General features: G+C 37.1%; 4 protein-coding genes and 2 long non-coding RNA genes across 6 annotated transcripts; 3 read left to right on the top strand and 3 right to left on the bottom strand.

The window, feature by feature from the left end:
• Nucleotides 1-340: 340 nt before the first annotated feature.
• LOC135120564 (DNA-directed RNA polymerases I, II, and III subunit rpabc1-like) lies at nucleotides 341-3,216 on the top strand. Its single transcript, XM_064044888.1, has 9 exons — nucleotides 341-492; nucleotides 996-1,072; nucleotides 1,137-1,255; nucleotides 1,867-2,009; nucleotides 2,169-2,247; nucleotides 2,609-2,677; nucleotides 2,738-2,758; nucleotides 2,932-2,950; nucleotides 3,161-3,216. The coding sequence occupies exons 1-9, from the start codon at nucleotides 341-343 to the stop codon at nucleotides 3,214-3,216; spliced, it is 735 nt and encodes a 244-aa protein (XP_063900958.1).
• Nucleotides 3,217-4,996: 1,780 nt separating this feature from the next.
• LOC135120558 (uncharacterized) lies at nucleotides 4,997-5,446 on the top strand. The gene is made up of 3 exons (XR_010278654.1): nucleotides 4,997-5,083; nucleotides 5,140-5,198; nucleotides 5,260-5,446. It is a non-coding gene; the product is annotated as an uncharacterized LOC135120558 (long non-coding RNA).
• A 2,107-nt stretch (nucleotides 5,447-7,553) lies between these two features.
• LOC135120557 (uncharacterized) lies at nucleotides 7,554-7,884 on the bottom strand. Its single transcript, XR_010278653.1, has 3 exons — nucleotides 7,854-7,884; nucleotides 7,664-7,717; nucleotides 7,554-7,613 (listed from the first exon to the last, which is right to left on the bottom strand). It is a non-coding gene; the product is annotated as an uncharacterized LOC135120557 (long non-coding RNA).
• Nucleotides 7,885-7,972: 88 nt separating this feature from the next.
• On the top strand, nucleotides 7,973-12,841 carry LOC135120577 (cleavage and polyadenylation specificity factor subunit 3-like). Its single transcript, XM_064044901.1, has 23 exons — nucleotides 7,973-8,030; nucleotides 8,084-8,188; nucleotides 8,250-8,398; nucleotides 8,501-8,598; nucleotides 8,752-8,795; nucleotides 8,847-8,912; nucleotides 9,413-9,555; nucleotides 9,858-9,911; nucleotides 10,021-10,131; nucleotides 10,226-10,283; nucleotides 10,584-10,770; nucleotides 10,824-10,953; nucleotides 11,007-11,102; nucleotides 11,155-11,310; nucleotides 11,363-11,432; nucleotides 11,484-11,566; nucleotides 11,621-11,663; nucleotides 11,834-11,908; nucleotides 11,976-12,115; nucleotides 12,172-12,231; nucleotides 12,282-12,363; nucleotides 12,421-12,671; nucleotides 12,728-12,841. Exons 3-23 carry the CDS (start codon nucleotides 8,252-8,254, stop codon nucleotides 12,809-12,811), a joined length of 2,178 nt encoding a protein of 725 aa, XP_063900971.1. The 5' UTR covers nucleotides 7,973-8,030; nucleotides 8,084-8,188; nucleotides 8,250-8,251; the 3' UTR covers nucleotides 12,812-12,841.
• Nucleotides 12,842-13,521: 680 nt separating this feature from the next.
• Nucleotides 13,522-17,046, bottom strand: LOC135120565 (uncharacterized). The gene is made up of 19 exons (XM_064044889.1): nucleotides 16,904-17,046; nucleotides 16,466-16,847; nucleotides 16,293-16,411; nucleotides 16,150-16,236; nucleotides 15,992-16,096; nucleotides 15,734-15,829; nucleotides 15,582-15,656; nucleotides 15,341-15,398; nucleotides 15,166-15,234; nucleotides 15,046-15,114; nucleotides 14,930-14,990; nucleotides 14,810-14,871; nucleotides 14,671-14,753; nucleotides 14,542-14,620; nucleotides 14,406-14,492; nucleotides 14,275-14,337; nucleotides 14,029-14,217; nucleotides 13,841-13,972; nucleotides 13,522-13,773 (listed from the first exon to the last, which is right to left on the bottom strand). The coding sequence occupies exons 1-19, from the start codon at nucleotides 17,044-17,046 to the stop codon at nucleotides 13,663-13,665; spliced, it is 2,070 nt and encodes a 689-aa protein (XP_063900959.1). The 3' UTR covers nucleotides 13,522-13,662.
• LOC135120586 (uncharacterized) lies at nucleotides 16,620-20,987 on the bottom strand. The gene is made up of 21 exons (XM_064044918.1): nucleotides 20,940-20,987; nucleotides 20,675-20,872; nucleotides 20,509-20,621; nucleotides 20,312-20,447; nucleotides 20,102-20,249; nucleotides 19,877-19,998; nucleotides 19,668-19,816; nucleotides 19,427-19,492; nucleotides 18,755-18,845; nucleotides 18,463-18,699; nucleotides 18,257-18,410; nucleotides 18,051-18,194; nucleotides 17,904-17,996; nucleotides 17,750-17,849; nucleotides 17,542-17,692; nucleotides 17,344-17,487; nucleotides 17,237-17,295; nucleotides 17,058-17,178; nucleotides 16,904-17,002; nucleotides 16,694-16,847; nucleotides 16,620-16,636 (listed from the first exon to the last, which is right to left on the bottom strand). Exons 1-17 carry the CDS (start codon nucleotides 20,962-20,964, stop codon nucleotides 17,255-17,257), a joined length of 2,112 nt encoding a protein of 703 aa, XP_063900988.1. The 5' UTR covers nucleotides 20,965-20,987; the 3' UTR covers nucleotides 16,620-16,636; nucleotides 16,694-16,847; nucleotides 16,904-17,002; nucleotides 17,058-17,178; nucleotides 17,237-17,254.
• Nucleotides 20,988-21,697: the final 710 nt, after the last annotated feature.

The following is a 21,697-nucleotide window of genomic DNA, read 5'->3' on the forward strand; positions in this document are numbered from 1 at the left end:
CAATACGTTTTAAATTTAACCTCATGTCGGAAGGAAGCCCCTAAAAAAGGAAGAAGGCGAATTAACTGTTATTAGCTTACGTTATTAATTGATTATGAAAAGGTTAGATGGAATAAACTCTAAGGTAACTTGGAAAGTAGTTGTAAATTAAATTGTTTACTCAGTATCTTATAAAGAAATTAAAAAACCAACGACCATAACCCAATTAATATAGCTATTTACACTTAACATCAGTCACATGCTGAATGTGTGATATGTAATTCAATTGATTTAGTTAAAGAAGTTGTCTCTTATATTTAATAAAAATTTTGTTTTTTTTTAAATTTCTAATTATGTAAAAATGGAAATTTCTATGGATATTAGAAGTTATAGGTTATACAAAGTTAGAAAAACTTTAATGGAGTTGTTATATGATAGGGGCTTTCAGATTTCAGAATTTGATTTGACTTTTACTGCCGAAGATTTTATAAATAGATTTTCAAGTTATCCGAGGTATAAGTTTATTTTGGTACCATAAATTAATACAAAACGGAAAATATAATTTAGGTTAACTATTAAAAAAGTTTTTTATTCTTGTTACTTTAACCTTTCAACGTTAGAGGTCAAGTTCTTATATTACCTGAAAAATTTACCGATACATTTTGTTATACGATATAATTCACTAGAGTTACTAAAGTTTTAGACTTTAAAAATTCGACATTTTTAAGCTTACATTGCGACCCTGTGATTACTTGTTGATTACCTGTATAATCTGTTAAGATCTTGATAATGAAAGTGCCTTCATTTCTTCTGTTACTTTTTACTATAACTTTTGTTTGTCTTGGTTTAATGGTAAAATTAATATTTTTTTAACTTTTATTACTCGTCATATATAATTTCGAACCACTATTGAAGGATCTTTATGTTATATTTACTAGAATAATTGTGTGTATAGCACAGCCAATTAAAATTTTTACAATATTGTTAATTAAATTTATAAGATGATTACTTTTCAGTTTGTCTGATTTAACCATCTTTGCTCGTCGTAAGGACAACGAAGAGGATTCTATTCAGTGCGTTTTTCCTTATTCGGGTAATTAGCTAAGTTAAACTATGGATATTTATAAAATTAATCTTATTAATTTTATCTTTAAAAGATCCAGAGAAAAAGGTGGGCGTAGAAGCTATAAGAAAACTAATTTTTACTCTGACAAATGAGAATGTTAAACGGTCCATTATTGTTGTCGAAAATGGAATTTCTCCCGGTGCTAAGCAAGTTAATAAATACGATTATATAATATGATTATCAATGGTGCTTTTATTTAAAAAATTTATAGAGCATTTATCTTTGTTTTTACTATTAATTTTGTTTCAATACTTTAAGCCGTGGCCATTTGCCGGTTAATTACTTGGTTCGCGGTAAGTGGGAACTTCAGTGGCCAAATAAATTTTTATTACTAAAGTCTATTTGTATTTGGAGTACTTCTTACAACGTAGCACTTATTGCTTACTCGTTGTTAACATTTTTAAAGGTTTAAGCCATATATATAATTTTTTTAAGTAAAGTTTTAGTTATACAATACGGAAGTCTGTACATATATATGTATATATTCAATATTACAATTATCTTTTTGTTTTTGGTTTCAGAAATATGGTTACTATTTTTATTAAAATAATTAAAATTATAATAGCCTTGCTACTATTTTTCTAAAAAATATGTAAAAAAAATAAGAAAAAATAAAACTTATACTACTCAGTGTTTATATAATATATGTTTTCTATAATGAGTTTTATAATAAACTCGCTTAAAGTCAGTACCCTAATCTTTCTTTGTATTATCATGGTATATATTTTATAACTTATACTATTTACATATTTAATCTACAGGCTATTGAGAAAGGAAAAGAATTGAATTTAATATTTGAAGTGTTTTTACTAGATGAACTTGTGGTAAATATCACGCGCCATCGACGAGCTTACAAACATTCAGTACTCACGAGTCAGGAGAAACTCGATTTGCTAAAGAGACAGTAACATAAATTTTTATTTTTTTGTATGTCAAAAAAGTATTAGTATAGTTTTTATGTAGTATAGATATTCTGGTATAAATAAATATTACGTTACTTAATTCCGTTATAAAAGTTTTTTTAACAATTAATTTACTATTAAAAACTTAACTTCTTTATAAGTAAACTTAAAGAAAGTCAGTTACCACGCATCCTCACATCTGACCCGATGGCTAAGTACCTCGGAGTTACTAAGGGGCAGGTATACTTTATACTAATAGTGGTTCACTTTCTTATTATTAATGGTAATTTATTAATCTTTGATAATAAAAGTATTATATATAATAAGCGAGACTCATTTACTAAATTTTTATCTATAACATAGGTAAAAATGTAATTTTATTTGCTTTAGTAATTTTTTTTTACTCAATCTAATTCGGATATAGAGTTTTTATAATGCGTTTTAAAAGTAGAATTCTCCATTTTTTATAGCTGAGTCTCTTCCAAGTTATTTATGAAAGATAATTCGAGAGAACAAAAAATTAGTTATAATTAACTTTATAAAGATCGTTATTTCATATAAAAGCAGTTAAATAGAAGAGAGTTACTCAAACCTTTTTTAGGTCGTCAAGATTCACAGAAAAAGTGAAACTGCGGGATCTTACGTCACCTATCGCCTGGCAGTAAACACCGTATGAAAAATAATAAATAAAGGAAATTTAGTTTGTTTTCTATTATTTGCTATTTCCTAGAGAACGTTAGACTTTAAAAAGGTAGTAGTTTGTCACCAGTAGGAGTGTCAAAGAATCTTACCGGTTAGATAAGTAGAATAAGAAATTGAACATCTTAATTTTATAAATGCATACCATTCACTTGAGTGCACGCATTTGCCCACTCTGAAAGAAGTATTTGGGTGCTATTGTATCTTTTTATGTGTTGATTACAGGAGGATGCGCAGTGTGTGGGTAAATTTTTTCAATAATTCTCTATTAAAATTTTACCCTAGCCAAGTATATAATTTTGATTTACAATAGGGGATACTTTATTATTAATTAAGCTTCTAAAATGTATTGTCGAAGTAAAGTTTTGATGTACGTAAACTATATTATAAAACCTTTAAGGGTTAAGTTTTTGACACCGTTCCCTTAAGTTTATCTTTTTTTTTTTTAATTTAGAATTGATACCAATTAAGAGGATTATATCCGCTTTATATGAGATAAAGTTTCCGTGATATTTAACCTAAAGTACCAACATAGTCGGCATTTAAAAGACCTCTAACTGCTTATTCTTTACTTCCCACACCAAGAGAGGTTAGGTTTTCCTGAGGAATGTGTAGAGATTGTTTCGAAATGGGGAGAAGCGAAAAAGTAATATGTAAGCGAACCACCGCCATATGCTCCTTAATTGAACTTCTTGGAGGCACTAGCCTCTCTATCCCGCTTGACCAGGCTTTTAGCTATCAACTTAACTTGTGGTATGTTCTTAAGGGAGCTTTTAATCGTACTATAAGCTACCATGAGCATAGCTTACTGCTTGCTTACTGATTATGTTATCGTATACAGATGAGCGAATACAAAAAATAATTTGTAGCTTAGACCACTAGCCTTATTTAATTTAGTGTAATATACCCCTTTTTTTGGTTGAAGTAATATTCCCATTTTTTGTTTATCTCTTTGTTTTAAGGACTCCTGATATCAACACTAAAGCCTTAAAATTTTAAACCTCATATACAATAGTATAGGCAGAGATACTAGGTTTACTGGCATTTTGATATTCCTTAGTACTACTATTTAGTTGGATCAACCTCTTCCTGAGCCTTGTTGAACTTGTTGCCTTAAATGTTCTAGTGTGGCGGACTGGAATAACTTCTTTTTTAAAAGGAAAAAAATCCACCGCCGAAATTTAATTTTTGTGGTACCTTCCGTAGATTCAGTTCTGTACTCGGAGTTGTACATTACTCTGAAAAGTTTTCTGTACCGACACGGTTCCAAAAATAAGCGTAAAAAATCAGTAAGACCCCACATTACCTGAAGTCATGCGACAACTGTTATCCTTTTCATTTTAAACAAAAAACCAAGTTTGGCCAAGAATTTTTATTATAAAATGCCTAGGTTGTGAATATGCCAGTAAAAATATTTGACAAGCCAAAAAAAAAATATGGTAACCGAAGGTCCTTTCTTTTTGTATTTCTTTTTGCGGGAAAGGTGGAGAGTCAGTAGTTTTGACTAGTGCCGAGTTGAATTATTATACAGAAGGATTAGCTTAAGAAACGCACGTTTAGCGCATAGAGGACAGTCACTTTAGTCTATAGAGTCCAAGGCGTAATTAGAAGCTTTTTGTTACGAGATATAAAATGAACCATAGATTTTCTTTTCCAAAAATTATCTATTACATTTGAAATATGTAACCTATACACTACTTTAGCAAAAAACAAATTAATTAAGGGGATTTAAAGCATAAGAAATCGTGAAATTCCAAAATACAAGGTTATTTATATACAAGTTGCATGGCACGGTCTAAAGACATACTTTTCCTTTTCTGCTTAACTCTTTTGTAGTGAAGGGAAGATGTAATATCTCCGGTTTTTTTTATTTAACGAATCCTGGTGTCGATCGATTTATCAGCGTCGATTACTTCGAGCTTTTATAAAGGTAGAAGTGTTTGCAAGTACGAGTTAAACTTTATCTTAAAGTGTGTCCTTTACAGGTTATATAAGCAAAGCCATTTAACCGGTATCGTGAGTTGTCTTCGTAGCTCAAATAATAAGAGCAATGAATCTCAATAAGTCTTGGGTCCGACTCCCTCTAACGTAAGGTGACTCTCTTTTTCAGCCTATGTTACCTACGTATTCAACCTCGACCTCTTAATATCTAACATCCTTCACATTCGATTTAAACCCCCATTTAGCTTCCAACCACCGCGTGACCCACGACTAGCGCATCTATCTATCCTTTTGTAAAAAGCGACGCATTACTTTAAAAAATTGTGGTCCGGCTATAGCTGTGGTTTCGCAGCAATCTAATTTTTCGCACCGTTAAGTTGGATACCTATACATCAAATGTATATGTCAGATCGGTCAAATAAACTTCGACAAAAATGTAGGTGTCTTTAAGCCCAGCGGTTTTAATATTTATTCTATCTGATATTTAAATAGGGCATTAACATACCCAAACGGTAGAATCGCTCCATCGCAATTTGCGTCATTCCATTATTGTAAAGGCAAAATAATTGATACTCACCTTATCTAACTCACTTATTCTCTCTGAACTTAAAGTGCAGAAGCTATTGGCGATGAATCGAAGGTCTATGCCGCAGAAGCGAGTATCAGTTATTGGCTAGATGCAAGACAATCGCCGTTATTTGCGCAGTGTGAGCTTGCTCTCGCTGCATAGTAAAGGGCAAAGCGCTTCCCCATTACGTAGAACCCGTGGGGCCTTCACGAAAATTTGTTATCAAATGATGACTCCAAGGTCTCTCACTTGGAAGCACAGCCGGGGGCGCGTTTCCACCTTATTAAAAAGGCTTTAACTTAGTATTAATAGCGACCTTACATATACGACAACAGTCGGCGTACGCGTCAAGATAGCCCTGCAGATGCTGGGCACAACAAGGTGGGTGACTTCGACGACGAGTATATGGTTGTATCGTCGGTGTATATAGGGCACGCGTATGTAGAATGCGAACAGTTAGGGCGAGAGAACAGATTTTGAGGGGTTCCTGCTATTAGTAATCGCAATGGCGACTGTGTACCTCGCGCACGCTGAAGACACAATTGTTTAAATATGACTTCAAAACCTCGTTAAGATCATGAGAGTTGATTAGCTTCCGCAGACACCATGCCAACTTGTTCAAATGCTTTCTAAACGTCAAGGAAGACAGCACCTGTTACCTTTTTTAAGTTAAAAGCGCGAGTAGCTCACTCTGTTAGGCGAAAAGCTTTTAAGTCGTTAAGTTTCCTTGCCGCCACCAAGGCGCCGCGAGCCCGAGTTCGGTGTCTTAGACAGTCTCACAACAGTTACCGCCTTCCATAGGCCTCTTTGGTCACTCCTAAATTTGCTAGGAAGCGAAGATAAGGCATAGCTGCTAACAGCCTTTCTTCAACACCTTGTTAGTAGTGTTATCGGGGCCAGAGTCCTTATTTTTGGGTAGCGCCTTCCCAATCGCTTAAATTTCGTCTGCATTAAGTAGCTTTAGTGTCACGTTAGACTCAGTCAGAGGAAATTCGTATAAGGAATTACCGTTCTGGGTAGCGAAATGATAACCATAAGTGTAGCTTTGTCTTTATCACTCTCAGCCACAATAATTCCAACGCGAAGTGGTGGTAGTGGTACACATGTCCGCAAATTCGGGCCCAATTTACAAATTGTAAAAGGAGGAGGCGGCCGCTGTTGCCTGGCCCCGATATATGGCTCAACCTTGCCTCCAACTTCTTTCGAATACACCTGTTAAGCGCTAGTTTGTCTTCGGCGCTTTGGGACAGCATGGTCACAGGAATAAGCCGTCGACGTTGGATGACAAGTGTCTTCGGTTCGTCTGACAAACGATCGGGGCGGTACTCCACTTCACTTGTTAATGTGGCGGCGGTGTGAGCCTTGGTCAGTGCGCATGCAAGCAAGCAAACAGCATCATCCAGCATGGCGGGAGAGAGCTGAAGAAAGGTTTCGAGATGAGCTCCCTAGTTCAAGACAAACCAGAAGGTGGCCAAACGACGGTTAACGGAGCGCTTCGACCTCCGTCTAAAGATGTATATCTCTTGGTACGGCAATATCCAGTGCATCCATTAAGCCTGTCGTTGCCATGTGCATTGGGCGAAGTAGACCCGAGGAGCACAGCCTTCGCTCATCAGTATAGCTCTTAAAGATTTGTCATTCGGATTATTGACCGGAGTGTTTCATATATATTGCTTGCAGTCAAGTTTTCTACACAGAACGGCTGGTGAGTCAACTGCAATGAAGGCGTCCAGATTGGAGAGCGGTAGAAGCTTTCAAGGGAACTTGTAGGCAGCGATCACAGAACCGGGTCTCTGGTCTGCCAAGCATAGAGGCACTGCCATCGTTTCGATACTCTTCAGAGCTGGTAAATATATTAAATGACATTGAATGCTTCGTTTTTCCAAGATAGCCAAGCCGCCCTGTGGATCGATCCGGTCTTAGCGATACGTATTTACGCAGTTTAAGTGCGACAACGGAGAGAGGCGCGATTCGTTAATGGCGCGCACACAATAATTCTTTCGCGTAGCAATAACTCCTGTAGCTCATTTATTTTGCTCTGAAAATCGTTCTCAATTTAAAATAAGAGTCGAATGTAGCGGCACCTCTTTAACTTAGAAATCAATCAAACAGATTCTAATCCTTTAACAGTTTCGAACATGGTAAACAAAATCGTCGTTAGAATCACCAACGGTGACATAATGCTTTTATAGTTATCAAATAATGTAAGCATATTTTAATAACAGTTTATTCATGATTTAGTAAAGTTATAGTATTCATCAAAAAGAATACTAATCATTACCACTATTGTTATTTATACATATATAGTGGAGGAGTAGGTATTATTTGGCTTGTCGGTAAGATGGCGCTAAGATCTTGAATGATTTGTGTAGTGTAGGGAGGCCATATACAGTGTCATCTAAAAAAAAAATTGGTGTGAGAAAAATTCTAACTTTGTATTTTTTTTACATTTTTTTTCCATTCAGTTTCGTCACGATGCAGACAATATATACAACTCGCAGTCTATTAAAGTATTTCATAAAAGAGTAAAGTCAGGTAGGAAACACATTTGTAATTATAGGGCTTAATAAAAATTATAAGGTTATCCTAAAATCTGTTATTTATAGGCAAGCACATTTATAAAAAAGCTTTAAAGTACCGACAGCTCAGCAAAGATCCCCTTATTTACATAATTACATCAGTAACTTCTTTAAAACTTGGTTACCACATTTAAAGATGAGGCCGTTTAGTCCAGTGCGACGGGCGTCAGAGGGTGAGGTCGTGTGCCCCTTTTGCTATGGCTAAGAACTCCAACTTACTTCGGTTTTGAAAAAAGGTATAACTTTTAAAAACTAGAATTGTATTGTACTTTATTAAAGTTATAAGTAGGTATTACGTTCTCAAACAGGATTTGAACCACTCTAACTGCTTAACAAACTATAAAGTCTATTTGGGAAGTTGCATTACTAACTAATCTTGTCGCTGATGATAATAGTAATAAAAAGTATATAACTACCAATTGCTTGCTTTTTTTAAGTCTTATATTTCTATACAGTTATGACTACAAAAAGAAGACAAGCTACTGTAAATAGAGATTATACCCCCTCTAATACTGATGATCTTATGATAATAAAGCCGCTTGGTGCCGGACAAGAAGTTGGCCGGTCGTGCCATATTTTATCTTATAAAAAAAAGACCATCATGGTTTTTTGATTATTTGTTTATAGACTTATTTTTGTATGGCTTATTTTTTTTTGGATTTAATTTTATCATAAATCTCTTAGCAGTTATTACCATTTTTAATAGTTAGACTGTGGAATCCACCCTGGTTTAACTGGTTTTGCCGCTCTACCGTTCTTTGATGCTTGTGATCCCGCTGAAATTGATCTTCTTTTGATCAGCCAGTAACACTGATTTGATAATATATATATAACTTACACTTAACTTTCAATATTTTAACAAAGCATAAAGCTTGTGCAAGTTTATTAGTTTGTTACAAGATTTTTTTACTTACTGAAATTTTATTATCTTATTAACACTTAATTTTATTTTATAAGCTTTCATCTGGACCATATAGCTTCTCTCCCTTATTTTATGGAAAAGGGGTGTTTAGTTTATATATTTTTTTAATTAAAGTTGACTCCCTCTTTTTAGACAAATTTCAAAGGAAGAGTGTTTATGACGCACCCTACTAAAGCAATTTTTAAGTCCCTTCTGAGTATTTACTCTTAATATCACTTCGTCTTTTTGCTATTTTTGTGGTGCACTTTTTTTTATTCTAGTGACATTTGTGGTACAACTTTACTACAACGTTTCTAAATTGTTTTTACCACACTGTATAAGTACTTTAAGTTAATACTATAAACATATTTATATTTATATTTATGTAACTTAGAGTGCATTTCAAAGAAGAGGCTTTTTATTTGCTGCTTGACTGAATATATTTTAACTTTTTCATACGCTGTTCGATTATTTTAAGTTGTTGGTATCTTTGCAAAGATTATTAATAATTGTGTTAGTGAATCTCTAAATCTAACCGGTAGTGCTGCGTGTTAGCTCCTGAACTTTTTAATGGAACTGGCAGTGTATACTGACTGTATTCCGTTAAAAATAAAATGTTGTTACTAATAATCTTCGTTGGTTTAAATTTTTGGTTTGGATTTTTTATTTCTACTTTACTATTTTTTTATTTCTCAGTAAAAAAACTTTATCTTTTAGGTGATTTTGTAAAACTAAGTAAAATTTCTACGGAAGATATGCTTTTTGATGAACATGACTTGGACAATTGCATGGAAAGAATTGAAACAATGAATTTTCACCAACAAATTGAAGTCAACGGAATCAAGTTTATTCCTTTTAATGTTAATTATATTAATCTCATCAACAATTAATTTTTCACGAAATTCTGTTTCATTCATGTTACTGTGAAATTATGTTAATTTTAAAGCTTTTACTATCGTTTTATTAGATATTTTTCAAATATATAATTTTACTTAAGCTATTTATACTCTGCACATTAATTAATTCCTGGAACTTTTAGTAAATAAAAAGTATAACGATTTTAAGGTTTACTTAAATAGAAAACCACTTAGTTTTATATAAAATACGCCTTTTATTTCATTTGATTTTTTATATAAAAACATTTATAATTCTTTATATGTAGGCTGGACATGTTTTAGGAGCTGCCTTGTTAGAAATTGAAATCGCTGGAGTGCGGGTGTGCATGTGATCCATCCTTATGATAATAATTATTATATACCCTTAGTTTTAAAGAAGTTATATATTATAACGAGCCAAGTTTCTTATTATTATTACTTTCTATGAAGATCCTTTATACTGGAGACTACAGTCGGGAGGATGACAGGCACCTCATGGCTGCTGAAATCCCGCCCTGCAGGCCGGACGTACTCATCATCGAATCCACTTACGGCACAGAAGTGCGTTACTACTCTTCTCTTAACTTTGTTTGTTACGAATCTTAAAAGCCTTCATTTCATCTACTTTATACTTTCATTATTATTATTCTAAAAGGTGCACGAGCCCTCGGAAGAGCGAGAGCATCGTTTTACTTCCACTGTCGATGAAATCGGTAGAGTCACTACGTTCTGTTATAGTTACTGTTTTACTTTGAAGCTCTCTTTGTAGCTTTTTTAGTACTTTATAAAGTAAACATCTACCACTAAACAAAAATAATATAAACTTTGCGCGATTTGGGATTAATTAATTGCATGCTTGGTACGTTAACGACGAGGAGTATTAAAGCTTTCTCACTGCATTTTATTCGCTTTATATTATGTATATTGTATTGTTTTTTGAGCTTAATATATATCAGCTATACGTCATTAATTTTATGTCTTTGGAAGTATCTTGCGTAATTGGTTCTGAACAGTGTCTCGTGGCGGGCGCTGCCTGATTCCTGTTCTTGCGCTCGGCCGGGCACAGGAGCTTCTTCTGATAATTGACGAGTACTGGGAGGTGAATCCCCGCCTCCAATCCATCCCGATCTATTACGCGTCTTCTCTAGCCAATCAGTGCATGAGCGTGTACCAAACTTACATTCACATGATGAACAGAAGGTGCGCAGAATAATGCGTTTGTATGGGAGCACCACTTCTCATTAGTCTTGCAGAATTCAAGAGCAATTTTCCGTTTCTGAAGAAAACCCGTTTTATTTCAAACATATCAAAAGTTTGAAAAGTCTCCAGCATTTCAACGATAGCGGTCCCGCGGTCTTCTTTGCCAGCCCTGGCATGCTTCAGGTCACCGTCTACTGATCCACTATAGCACCATCGTTACTATTATTACCGAATAGAGCGGTACATCGCGCAAGTTGTTTGATCGTTGGTGTTCGAACCCGAAGAACGGCTGTGTTATCTGCGGCTACTGCGTGGAAGGGACACTGGCCAAAGTATGATGTTATTCTCGATCGCACAATTCGCTTCTCAAAACTTTTATCCAAGAAACTTATCCAAGTCGGTAATGTCACCGAAATAACAACTTTTGAGGAAGGAATGAAGAAGCCGTTGAAGATGAGTATAACGGAAATCTCGTTTTCTGCACATGCAGACTACGTGCAAACCAGCACATTCATCGAGGCCCTGCTCCCGCCTCACATCGTACCCGCTCCCTGCTATGCTTCGTTGCGCATGTGTATGTTTCGTGTCAAAGGTTCTTGTGCACGGGGAAGCGAGCATGATGGCTAAACTCCGCGCGGCTTTAGAAAAGACCTATGGCGACCGTATGTACTTTTCGCTGGGGGTATTTCGTCTTGCTTAAAAGTACGTGCCAGGCGAAGACGTTTCAACCACCATTTACACGCCAAGAAACACAGAAGCCGTCGAGTTATATTTCAGAGGCGAAAAGAAAGTGAAGGTCGTATTCCTTGTGGTTCCTGCTACTACAAATAAAACTCTTTTACTACTGAAGGTTCTGGGGACGCTTGCTCAGTTCGAACCGAGCAATGATACCAGTAATAATCTGTATTATTCGTACTCACAATAGCAGCTGCTTTTGCAACTCTACTTATATAATAAGGAACTTATTCGTATTTTGGCTTGAAATTTGTTTTTTTTAACTTTTTTCCCCGTTACGGTCACTATTATTTCCTTATATATAACATTTGCTGGTTTATATTTTCAGATGTTAGCGGAATTTTGGTAAAAAAGAAGTTTAATTATCTACTACTCGACTCTGAAGACTTGGCGGAGTATGCTGGTCTCCCCCCCCCTCTGCATGGCCTCCTTTATTGTAACCAATTACAATGCTATTATTACCCGTGCAGGGCTTCCTGTGACGACCATCACGCAACGGCAAGTTGTCGAATACCACTTTCCCTTTTCTGTGCTAAAGATCTACCTCGCCGCAATGTTCACTGACTTAAAGTTTAATATTGTGAGCGACGACGCAAGAGAGTCTATACAGGTCTGCTCGCGTTGCATGCGGTATATATGCTTGTTCGTTATGCGGACACTTTGCAGGTCTTTGACGCAGTCACCATTATAAAAGAGAGCGAGTCTATGTTAGCACTGGAGTGGCCTGTAGTTTTCTAATCGTCCCTGCCTTCACTATTTTATTGCTGGTATTCTAGGCGAATACCGTTAACGATATGATAGCGGACGCCGTCGTTGCTTCCATAATACAGATTGAGTTAAATCCTTCCACAGCTAAAAGTACAGAGCTAATATTTTCGCTTAACCACTACATCTGCACTTCATCGAAATTTTTAGTGATTGGTAGCAGTTGCAGCCATACACATCGTGCTGTTCCCTCCAAAACACAGGCCCCTCTTCTTCACAGCACGTGCGTAGTTGAGAGTGACGATGCCCGCCGGGATAAAGAAAGACTGCGGCGGTCTCTCTTGCTGCTTCTCGAAAGTCAGTACGAGTGTGTCTCAGTGGGAAAGAAAGAAGGTACTGCCGCGGACGTCATACATGTGGACACAGGAACTGCAAAAGCAGTAGTATTCCTTGAAACTTTGGTATGTAGATAACTCCGAGCCATACACTTTACATAGTAACTTTCATATATAAAAAGGATGTTGAATGCGATGATCAAAACTTGGCGAGGCTCATTAAAAACCTCTGCACTAACGTAGTGACTAGTGTAAATCTATTGTAACTGTGATGACTAAAACGCGGAAGAAAGCGTGCTACATACTTTGTTTAGAAAATTCTGGGCCCGGCTATTTTATTATTTAAAGAACTTACATTATCAGGATATACAATGCAAAGCTTTTATATAATTCCGGCTCCTCACATGTGCGCTTGATAACTATAATTGTTAAAGTATAGCGGAGCCTTTTGTTAAGCTTTAAAGGCGTTTTGGGACAAACCTTTTTTTGTACAGGAACTTAGAAGAAAGTAGTTATAACCATTATACTTCGTGCTAACCACCGCGCTCTCTGGCAATGGCGTTTTGCTTAGTGGTTTCTACACTTCATAATTTTGAGGGTCCCACCATTTATGCTTTAGCCTGATTTCTCTCCTTTTATCAGTTTCAAACGTAATCGTAATTATTTATTAACTGTCTTATATTATATCGAGTGGACATCTTTTTTTCATCTTGGTAATTTATAACACTACTTCTACCAGCCGCCCCAGACTGTTTATATATGCGTGGAACGGTAAAGCTATAAGGAAACAGAAGCGCATGTTGCTTTCTGCAGGTGGTTGGAACAATTCGTCTAATTCAAGGAACTGTCGGCCTTCAAGGAGTAGGGCACCGTATTTCGCATGTCTCATACTTAAACCAAACAAACTGGTGAATGACCGATCACTGCCACTACTTATTGGCCAAAAGCAAGCCAAGTGTGCTGAGATCTTGTGATAGAACTTTATTAATGTTACCTGCTAAGCTAGTTTGAAGCTGGCGGATTTATATATATTTTACAAAGCAAAGCATTAACTTTGTTATGTGGAGTATCGCTGGGAAAGTTTTTCATGTGCACAGGACACAAGAGTTATAGAAGTTCACTCTGTACTTTGAGACTTCAATTCAAGAGGTCTTTCCGGAAGCGACGTGGGCGGAGGGGGCGGATAGTATGCATAAATCCAAGGCACCCGTCGATAATCTTGCGGAAGCTAACCCGAGGCAGTCATTAGTTATTAGTTTATTTGATAGTAAAAAGCACTATAGCAGTAAAAGTACGTCTGATAGTAACTCCGAAAGGAACGGAGCCAGTTTTAAGGGAGAAATGGGCAAAGCTTGGCAGATGCGATGGACTCGCGCCCGGCAGCTTTGGACCATCGTCTGCAGCTTAAGTTCGTCCAATTGAATGTCCTTTCACAATTATAGCATTATCATAATGAAGGCCATCATCAACACATGCGGCCAACATGCAGTATACGAAGCTTGTTATTGAGTTTTGCGAGTTCGTTTTTAAAGTTTTGTATTTTCAAATCGAGCTCTCTGGAGTCGATGTTCATGAGGTTGATCTCGTTCAACTTCAGCTTAGCATCGTTCTCGCTCATGTAGCTCTCGTACAGCCGAAAGTTGTTCTGCGCCTCCTCAACTTCCTTGTTTTTCTATCTCCCATAACAAACGCTATAGGAATGGCTAGAAGACCGTAAACTGGGACATACGGCGATAAGCGATTGGTCCAAGAGGGCAAGTTCTTCATTCTTTTGCTTCTTTTCCGTGTTGACCTGTGTGTAGAAAGGAAAATTTGCTGATAGTAGACTTCGAATATGGAGAGATTGGTTATAATAAGTACTTCATCCAAATTCTTTTTAAGATAAACAACTCTGTAGCTTATTTGCCCCAAGATTTGCCTCAGCGCCTCGACACCCACCAATATATCCTGATAAATAATAATAATAACAACGATAATAATAATAATAAAAGAATACTCTGCAATCGATGTAGCACGGCCACTTCAAACTATTTATAAAGGCACAAAGTGCTGGCGGAAGCCATTGAATAAACTTCCTAATAAACAACAGCGTAAGAATAAGAAGGTCATGATTACTACTCTAAACCTGTATTTGGCCTTCTGAGCCGAAAGTGGCTCTGCGCGGGAAATACGAATGTCCGGGGGGATGGCGAACTTGAAAACAGGAGACTGTCAGAGTTAAGTGCCGTTCTTTGATTGGGTTATATTCATTATAAGTACACTACTTTAATGGTCACGCCACTCAAAAGACCAGGAGAAACACTCGGGAGTACAGGCTTGGGCGCACCTCGTGGCACGGATGGACACGTGACATAAAGTACAGTAATGTTGAAAATAATAGATACGTGGCAAAGGAATTTTAGCGACGCCCTCCTTGTTGATTGGAGGCCGCGGTAGTAATTTAGCCTGGAAAAACATACTTCAACGACTCCAGTAGCATTAAAAAACACAGTAAGAGGACAGGAGACGGAAGTGGTTGACCAGGCGCGCTTATGGAGGGTTCGTTTTTGACCAAATAAGGGGGTTTAGCCTAATTTGTAGGCATAAGAAGACCAATTAAGTTAAAAGAGGCACTAACAACCATATCTTGCATGTACGCTTCTACTTTCTTGCTATTGGCCAGCGAAAGGGTCGGAACGGCAGCGCTAACCTGTAAGTTAGTAAGTACCACTCGAATAATTAATATTCTTTATTATAAATGTTACAGACTTTTCAGTACTCAGCACTGGGGGTAAACAATAGAATAGAAAAAGAACCTCCTCTTCGCTTTCTTCTGTTTCAGTGGCGCTGGTGGGACGATATTCTTTTTCGTCGCTATATAATAATGATTTGTTAAAAAAAACATTGAAATATTTTTGTAAAGAGTGAATTATATAAAAGCATGGCAATAATAAGTGTGAGCCCCCCCTGCCATCTGCAACACGCCCATCGGGGCGACACGTGAGCTTGGACCAACCAATACATAAAGTGATAGCCAAGTAAAATAATAAAAGTCACCGCATAATAGACTTGGACTTTTTAGAAGGGCCAGGCGCGTCGTCCTCGAAGTTCGAATAGTCCACAGTATTTTTCCTATAAAAGTTTATTAACGAATCCAACAAAACAAAAACTATTGCATTATAAAGTAGTGTTTTTAAGAATAGCGACACCTTCTAGCGCCTCTCCCGAGAAGCACGTCCTCGCAAACTGTCTTGGAAACTTCTTTTTGGATCAATTCGTCCCAAAACTCTTTAGCTTCTTCAGTGCTACAAACACAATAAAAGAGAATCATTAATAAGGTTTGCTGATCTGCTGTAGTTAAACACGCCCACCACGAGAGACACAATAACTGGTAACCCTTCTCCTTAGCAGCCTTTGGTCGGCCGGGTCTCCCACTTATTATAGAAGCAAATTAAAAGCGAGCTTACATCGATTCGTCGTCCCAAACACGTGCAGTATTGAACGAAAATAACGAGTTAGTGCTGCCCAACATCTCTTCTTCCTCTCCGGCTGTGATAGTGCGATCCAATAATCTTTGAAAAAATGCACAGTCCAGGAGAAAAGTGAAAAACCAACAAAGTAAAACCTCTCTATAAACTGGTCATCGTACTTTACAACTTTGCTTTGACTATCGTTAAGATCGGGATCCTCAAATAAAAGCTTCGAAGCGACACTGCAATGCACATGAGCCTAGGAAGAAAAACGCCCACGTGGTAATAAACCAGAGACCTCAGAAGTTGCTCGATATCCGCCGTCTCTATTTTCTCATCAACCTTATCGATAAATATTTTTTCCAGGAGCCGTTTTCTTTTTGCTCGAGCCCAAATACCCTCTTCTATGGACTTCACCTTAACAGCCGTGTTAGCACAAACAGGCTTAAAAGACAAACTGCAAGCACGCACAGTAACGAAGTGGTACACCATGACAGGGCGCTTCTGGCCAATGCGGTGGCACCTCGATATCGCCTGAATGTCCATTTGCGGGTTGAAGTCGCTATCGTACAAAATCACAGTGTCGGCTGTTTGGAGGTTAATGCCCAGCCCGCCCGCCCGGATAGTCATCATAAAAATAGACTGGCGTATGAATAAGCAAATCATGAAGGGGAATAGAAGTGCAGTGAAGTAACACACTTCCTCCGACCCTGGTTGGTTAAACTGATCGATCATCCATGTGCGATCTCGCTGGCTTGTGGTCCCGTCGAATCGAAGGTACTTCCAGCCGCGATAATCAAAGTAGTCTTCAAGAATGTCCAGCATAATCTTGAAGGTGCAGAAAAGAAGCACCCTACCACCAATAGAATGGTGTAACCCCAAGCCACTCATCATGACACCCGTAAGAACCTATGGCCTTCCTTTAGCAGTCTCGGAATTAGCGAATCAAGAATAATAGTTTTCCCCGAGGCATTAACCAGCCTCTCATAAACGGTGTCCGAACTTGAACTGAGCACGTTAAGTTTCACATGACAATGAGATGTACGACACATAAGGAAGTTACTCGTCTTCTGGTTCGATGTTGGGGAAAAGATACGGATGGTTGATGCACTTTCGAAGTTGGATAAGAGTGTTTCTCAGAACATTACTCGTGCGCTTCCCCTTCTGAAGGATTTTAAGATCTCCTGGAACGTGGAAGCATGTGTAAATATAATGCAATGACAATTCTCAGAAGCACCGCACCTTTGATGATTTCCCGGCTTAAGTGCCTCTGCAGCGAAGTTTGCAAGTCGGAACAATCACTACGAAAAACAATGGCAAAAAGTTTCAACACGAGGCCTCATAGGAACCTTCTTTTTTAGGGGGAAGATCACTTAACACGTCGCTTTTCACCCTTCTCAGCAAGTGTGGACGGATGCGCCGGTGAAGGTCTTCAATATTCTTGATGTCAGTCCAGTTTTCAGAGGAAAATTTCTCGCGGTAGTTGTCGGAATCTTTGCAATAATGGTATTAAGCCAATGACAGTGAAGTCAGTAAAAACATGGAACCAAATTTAGCGGGATCCAGGAACAATAGCAAATTGTGGAGTTCATAAATATCGTTTTGTAGAGGAGTCCCTGTCAGAAGTATGCGATGGGCGTCGTCAATTTGGCTGAGCGTGTAAAATAACTTGGACTCATTATTCTTCAATCGCTGCCCCTGTAGTGATTATGAACTATCTAAGATTTATTAGAATAACAATAGTAAAACGCGTACTTCATCTACGATGATAGCCATCCACTTGATGCGTCTCAGAAAGGGGGGATTCGAAAGACAGTTCTCGTAGGTCGTTACTAATACGTGTATTCTGGGAAGCCTATGAATTATAACAAATGAGAAACATTAAAGAAATACTTGAACATTGGTGTACCCGCGCGAAAAAGGGAGAAACAGTTCGTGATTTTCAATAATTTCACGAGAAGCGGCATCACCAGAGTAAAATACAACGTTTAGCTGCGGGGCCCTGTAGTTAAATTAATTGGCTATCTGTGAAGAAAGGAGCACAAGCAAAGCAAACCATTTAGAGAATTCAGCAAGCCAGTTGTGACACGTAGATAAGGGGGCCACCACGAGGCAAGGATTTTGACGGAAGGAAAGGCCAACACCAAAATCTTCCAGTTGGTAGCGGCAGCAAATGTACGAAACCGCCTGCAATGTTTTCCTGGCGCGATACACACCAACTGTAGATACCACTTAGTTTCGATATATATTCAGGTCACGCACCCCAGCCCCATTTCATCGGCCAGTATGCAGTTGATGCGGTGAGTCATGTTGTACAGTAGCCAGTTCAGACCGTCGAGCTGGTAAGAGTGGAGCTGGCCTCCCGCTAGAAAGGCAGGTTGCTCGTTTATTTCTTTAAATTTGGGTGTTCTGCATGCTGAAAAACAAAAGGGTACCGAACTGCCGAGCTTGTAACTACATGCGGCTACCTGGGGTGTCCTGCACCGCCATGTGGCTCAAAAAAGCCTTGTAAAGCACAACGAGTTGCTCTTCAAGGCGGGCCACTCCCGCAAAGTCGACTTCGGAGTCCTTCAAGTAGGCGTTGTAAAAGCTTCCAGCACGGCCACCCGACGATAGATACTCCCACGTGCTCTCAGCGTATTCCATGTTGGTCCACTTGACATAATAAAGTTTTCTGACTTTCTTACTGGGTCCAAAGGGGGCCGCTAGAAGCAACGAGTAAACGAAGGGTGATTTGGCAACAACAACATAAGTAGCGACGTTCTTTCTTTTCAGCAATAACTCTCTGCATTGTTTTCCAGTCCTGGTGAACTACACTTCGAACAGAGGGACCATTAATCGTCTCAATTCTCTAAAATAAATATTGTTACGCTACGTACGAAGCCTCGCTACGTTTACGAAAGCTTCAACAGACTAAAAATATATGTTTGGTAAAAAATTTTGCGAATTTAAAGATCTGAATACAGAATACTTAAACTTATCCATCTTGGCAAAGATCAAAGAAAATTAATAAGGGGGGTAAAGTTTTGGTCCAAAGTTTATAGTGAAGACTTTCAAATATAAAAAGTAAATTACCAGAACACGTTACATTATGTATACAGAAAAGTTTAATGCAGGCTCTATATTAATACGAAAGCGAAGAATAGTATATAACAATAAACATTACAAGCAACTTCTACTGTCCAATAACAACATTTAACAAAGCTAATAATAAAATCACTCACTTTTTTAAATGAGAATTAAATGCAAACACCACCGCAAGTTTAACAGTAAGAAAAATGTCCATAATATCACAATAAAAGCTTGTTACTGTAGTTATTTTGCTATAGAAACATCTTTTCTTCTATATAAAATATTGTTATAAAGTAACGCGCTTCTTTATAGTTCTAGAAAAATGAAGATTACTATAAAGAACTGTACTGACTAACTTACGCGTTTGTACCGCCGAAACAAAGAGACGTTGCAGGCCTCAACCCAGTAATCGGGAACCCAACCGTCCTATGTACAAGCAAATTTATAATCACAAACTGCAGTGTAAGAGTAAAATTACGATATAATAAATTGAACGATAGAGAAAATAATCAAATTACTACATTAAATAATTATCCTATAACAAAGATAATAATAAGCCAGATAGAAAAAAAAGCATAAATAATAATATAATAGGGCATACGTGAAAATGCGACATTTGGGAAAATTTGACATATAAAACCAAACTTATATCAATATTTTCGTTTTTTTCAAATTCAGAAAAATTTTCAGACAAAGTTGGATCGCAAATGGGCGCACTTGAACTTCTAGTCTTATTTAATATTTCAGGCTCTAACAGAAAAAATTGGTATAATAAAAAAATAATGAGTCTCCTTATATAAAAAAATAAACCTGAAGGCTTATGAGTTAGAATTGATTCAATTATTTGACCGTTGAAGACAGTACAAAGATAACAATACCAAGAATCGTGCTTCACGGAAAACTTGCTGGAATCGTAAGGAGAAGTTTCATCTCTAAAACCAAAAAATTTATTATTAGTTAAAATATAAAAATGAAATAAGTACTAAAAATAACTAGCAAAATATAAAAAGTAAAACAAAAAATTTTATAGCTTACAGTAACTTAATGTATGCAGAGACACAGTTGAGATGAAAATATAGCCAGCATCCTTCACACTTAACAACGCCTTGATCTTCAATCAATAACAATTCTTTACAAAAAGTACAATGCGAATAACATTCAGAACAGCGCCAGTTCTTTAAATCTTTATAGTGAGTTTGTAACTAAAGTGAGAGACCATCCAAGATCTACTAAAAGAATGACTACCTCTTTCGAGACATGATGAGCTTTCTAAACTAATACAGGCTACATGGGCAGTGTTATTGCATCTTAATCCTTGTTTATTTAATTTTGTGGCACACGTAACAAATTCACCCTTCAGCAACCGCCGACACTTAAAACACTATATTATGATAATTAATTTTCAACAGACCTTGGTTTATAACTTTTGACACAAAATAAACTTTTTGAATAACGGGCGGAGAAAGGCTGGGAACCTCCATAAGAGTCTCCTGCTCAAGGTTAATCTTCCTTTGTCCATTAGAGAAAACGGGTTTCGAAGAATCCTTCTGGGTGTCTGCAAAGAGAGCATATATCACGATTAAAGAACACATAGAATAAGCACTTAACCACTTGACTTCTTTTTATCTTGACTAGTTTTCAATGATCTCGACTGCGACTTTACTAAACTTCTATAAGATAAGTGTTCCTCAAGTTTTTGGCTTCTAGTTCTTCCCACGTTATGGATCCGTAAAAGCCCTCTAAACCTGGAGCTTCTCCTTGCAGACCTGGTAGCTACTTTTTTCAAACGCAGGTTTGCGAAGGATCCTATATTATCGGTGGTGTAGATACATACCCATGGTTTGAAACTTGTACTCTTTCTATGTATGAGTACCCAGTAATTGCGATCTTCTCTTCATGGAGACCGCCAAAGGGGGCGCACGAGGGAAGCTACGAGAAGAAAAGAAAAATGGACATGCCTCGTAATAACGGCGAATAGTTTTTGTTATATAATACTTGCCACGAGAAAATAAACAAATCAAAAGGAATTTTAATGGTGTTAGCTTATAGCCTTCTTATGAGTTCACTATTGGCTGACACTAGTAGCCTTCCTTAACGGCCCGAAGTGTGCCCGCCCCATTTATATAAACCATCTTAGAGTGTTCTTCTTACGTTAAAATAGATATTAAATAAAATTATTGGTAACGGTGAACTTTAAGCGCACCTAAACATCCTTTGAGAAATGACCCATGCTTACAATGCCCCCCTCAGTATAATAGCATTTGCCTATATGTTATTGCTATAATCTTAGTCGAAAGGCATAAAATTATTTGAATTTATAATTTTTATCTATTACGCTATCAATTTCGTTTTAATAACTGCTACTTAAATAACTTATTGGCTAATACTATAGTTAAAATGAAAATTACATAATCAATTGTCCTTTCACCTATTACAAGGTAATGCTTCAAGCATAAGGTATTACTTTAGTCAGTGGGTTTTTGTTTCAGATTGTTCGCACGGTGTAGATAACGAATATCCAAGTTTAAAATTAGTTATAAAAATTATTATAAAAAATGACAAAATCATACCCGCTGAATATATGATAACCCTTCCAGTTACCTGAAAAAATTGTTTTTACCTTTTTAATGT

This window comes from Zophobas morio, unplaced genomic scaffold (assembly GCF_036711695.1).
Source record: "Zophobas morio isolate AGI-343-1 ecotype UQ-CSIRO unplaced genomic scaffold, CSIRO_AGI_Zmor_V1 ptg000398l, whole genome shotgun sequence".
In the NCBI taxonomy this organism is placed as follows: domain Eukaryota; kingdom Metazoa; phylum Arthropoda; class Insecta; order Coleoptera; family Tenebrionidae; genus Zophobas; species Zophobas morio.

What these genes read in the sequence shown, in the direction of transcription:
- LOC135120564 (XM_064044888.1), top strand. Translation starts at nt 341, where the DNA reads ATGGAAATTTCTATGGATATTAGAAGTTATAGGTTATACAAAGTTAGA. An exon ending in AGATTTTCAAGTTATCCGAG is followed by an intron (nt 493 to 995) that starts GTATAAGTTTAT and finishes ATTACTTTTCAG; the next exon opens with TTTGTCTGATTTAACCATCT. An exon ending in GTGCGTTTTTCCTTATTCGG is followed by an intron (nt 1,073 to 1,136) that starts GTAATTAGCTAA and finishes TATCTTTAAAAG; the next exon opens with ATCCAGAGAAAAAGGTGGGC.
- LOC135120577 (XM_064044901.1), top strand. Translation starts at nt 8,252, where the DNA reads ATGACTACAAAAAGAAGACAAGCTACTGTAAATAGAGATTATACCCCC. An exon ending in ATAAAAAAAAGACCATCATG is followed by an intron (nt 8,399 to 8,500) that starts GTTTTTTGATTA and finishes CATTTTTAATAG; the next exon opens with TTAGACTGTGGAATCCACCC. An exon ending in AAATCCTTCCACAGCTAAAA is followed by an intron (nt 12,364 to 12,420) that starts GTACAGAGCTAA and finishes CGAAATTTTTAG; the next exon opens with TGATTGGTAGCAGTTGCAGC.
- LOC135120565 (XM_064044889.1), bottom strand. Translation starts at nt 17,046, where the DNA reads ATGTGTCGTACATCTCATTGTCATGTGAAACTTAACGTGCTCAGTTCA. An exon ending in CTCGGGAGAGGCGCTAGAAG is followed by an intron (nt 15,657 to 15,733) that starts GTGTCGCTATTC and finishes AAACTTTTATAG; the next exon opens with GAAAAATACTGTGGACTATT. An exon ending in TTTCGGAGTTACTATCAGAC is followed by an intron (nt 13,774 to 13,840) that starts GTACTTTTACTG and finishes GCCTCGGGTTAG; the next exon opens with CTTCCGCAAGATTATCGACG.
- LOC135120586 (XM_064044918.1), bottom strand. Translation starts at nt 20,964, where the DNA reads ATGAAGAGAAGATCGCAATTACTGG. An exon ending in TATTGCTGAAAAGAAAGAAC is followed by an intron (nt 18,700 to 18,754) that starts GTCGCTACTTAT and finishes CGTTGCTTCTAG; the next exon opens with CGGCCCCCTTTGGACCCAGT. An exon ending in GCCGATGAAATGGGGCTGGG is followed by an intron (nt 18,195 to 18,256) that starts GTGCGTGACCTG and finishes GTATCGCGCCAG; the next exon opens with GAAAACATTGCAGGCGGTTT.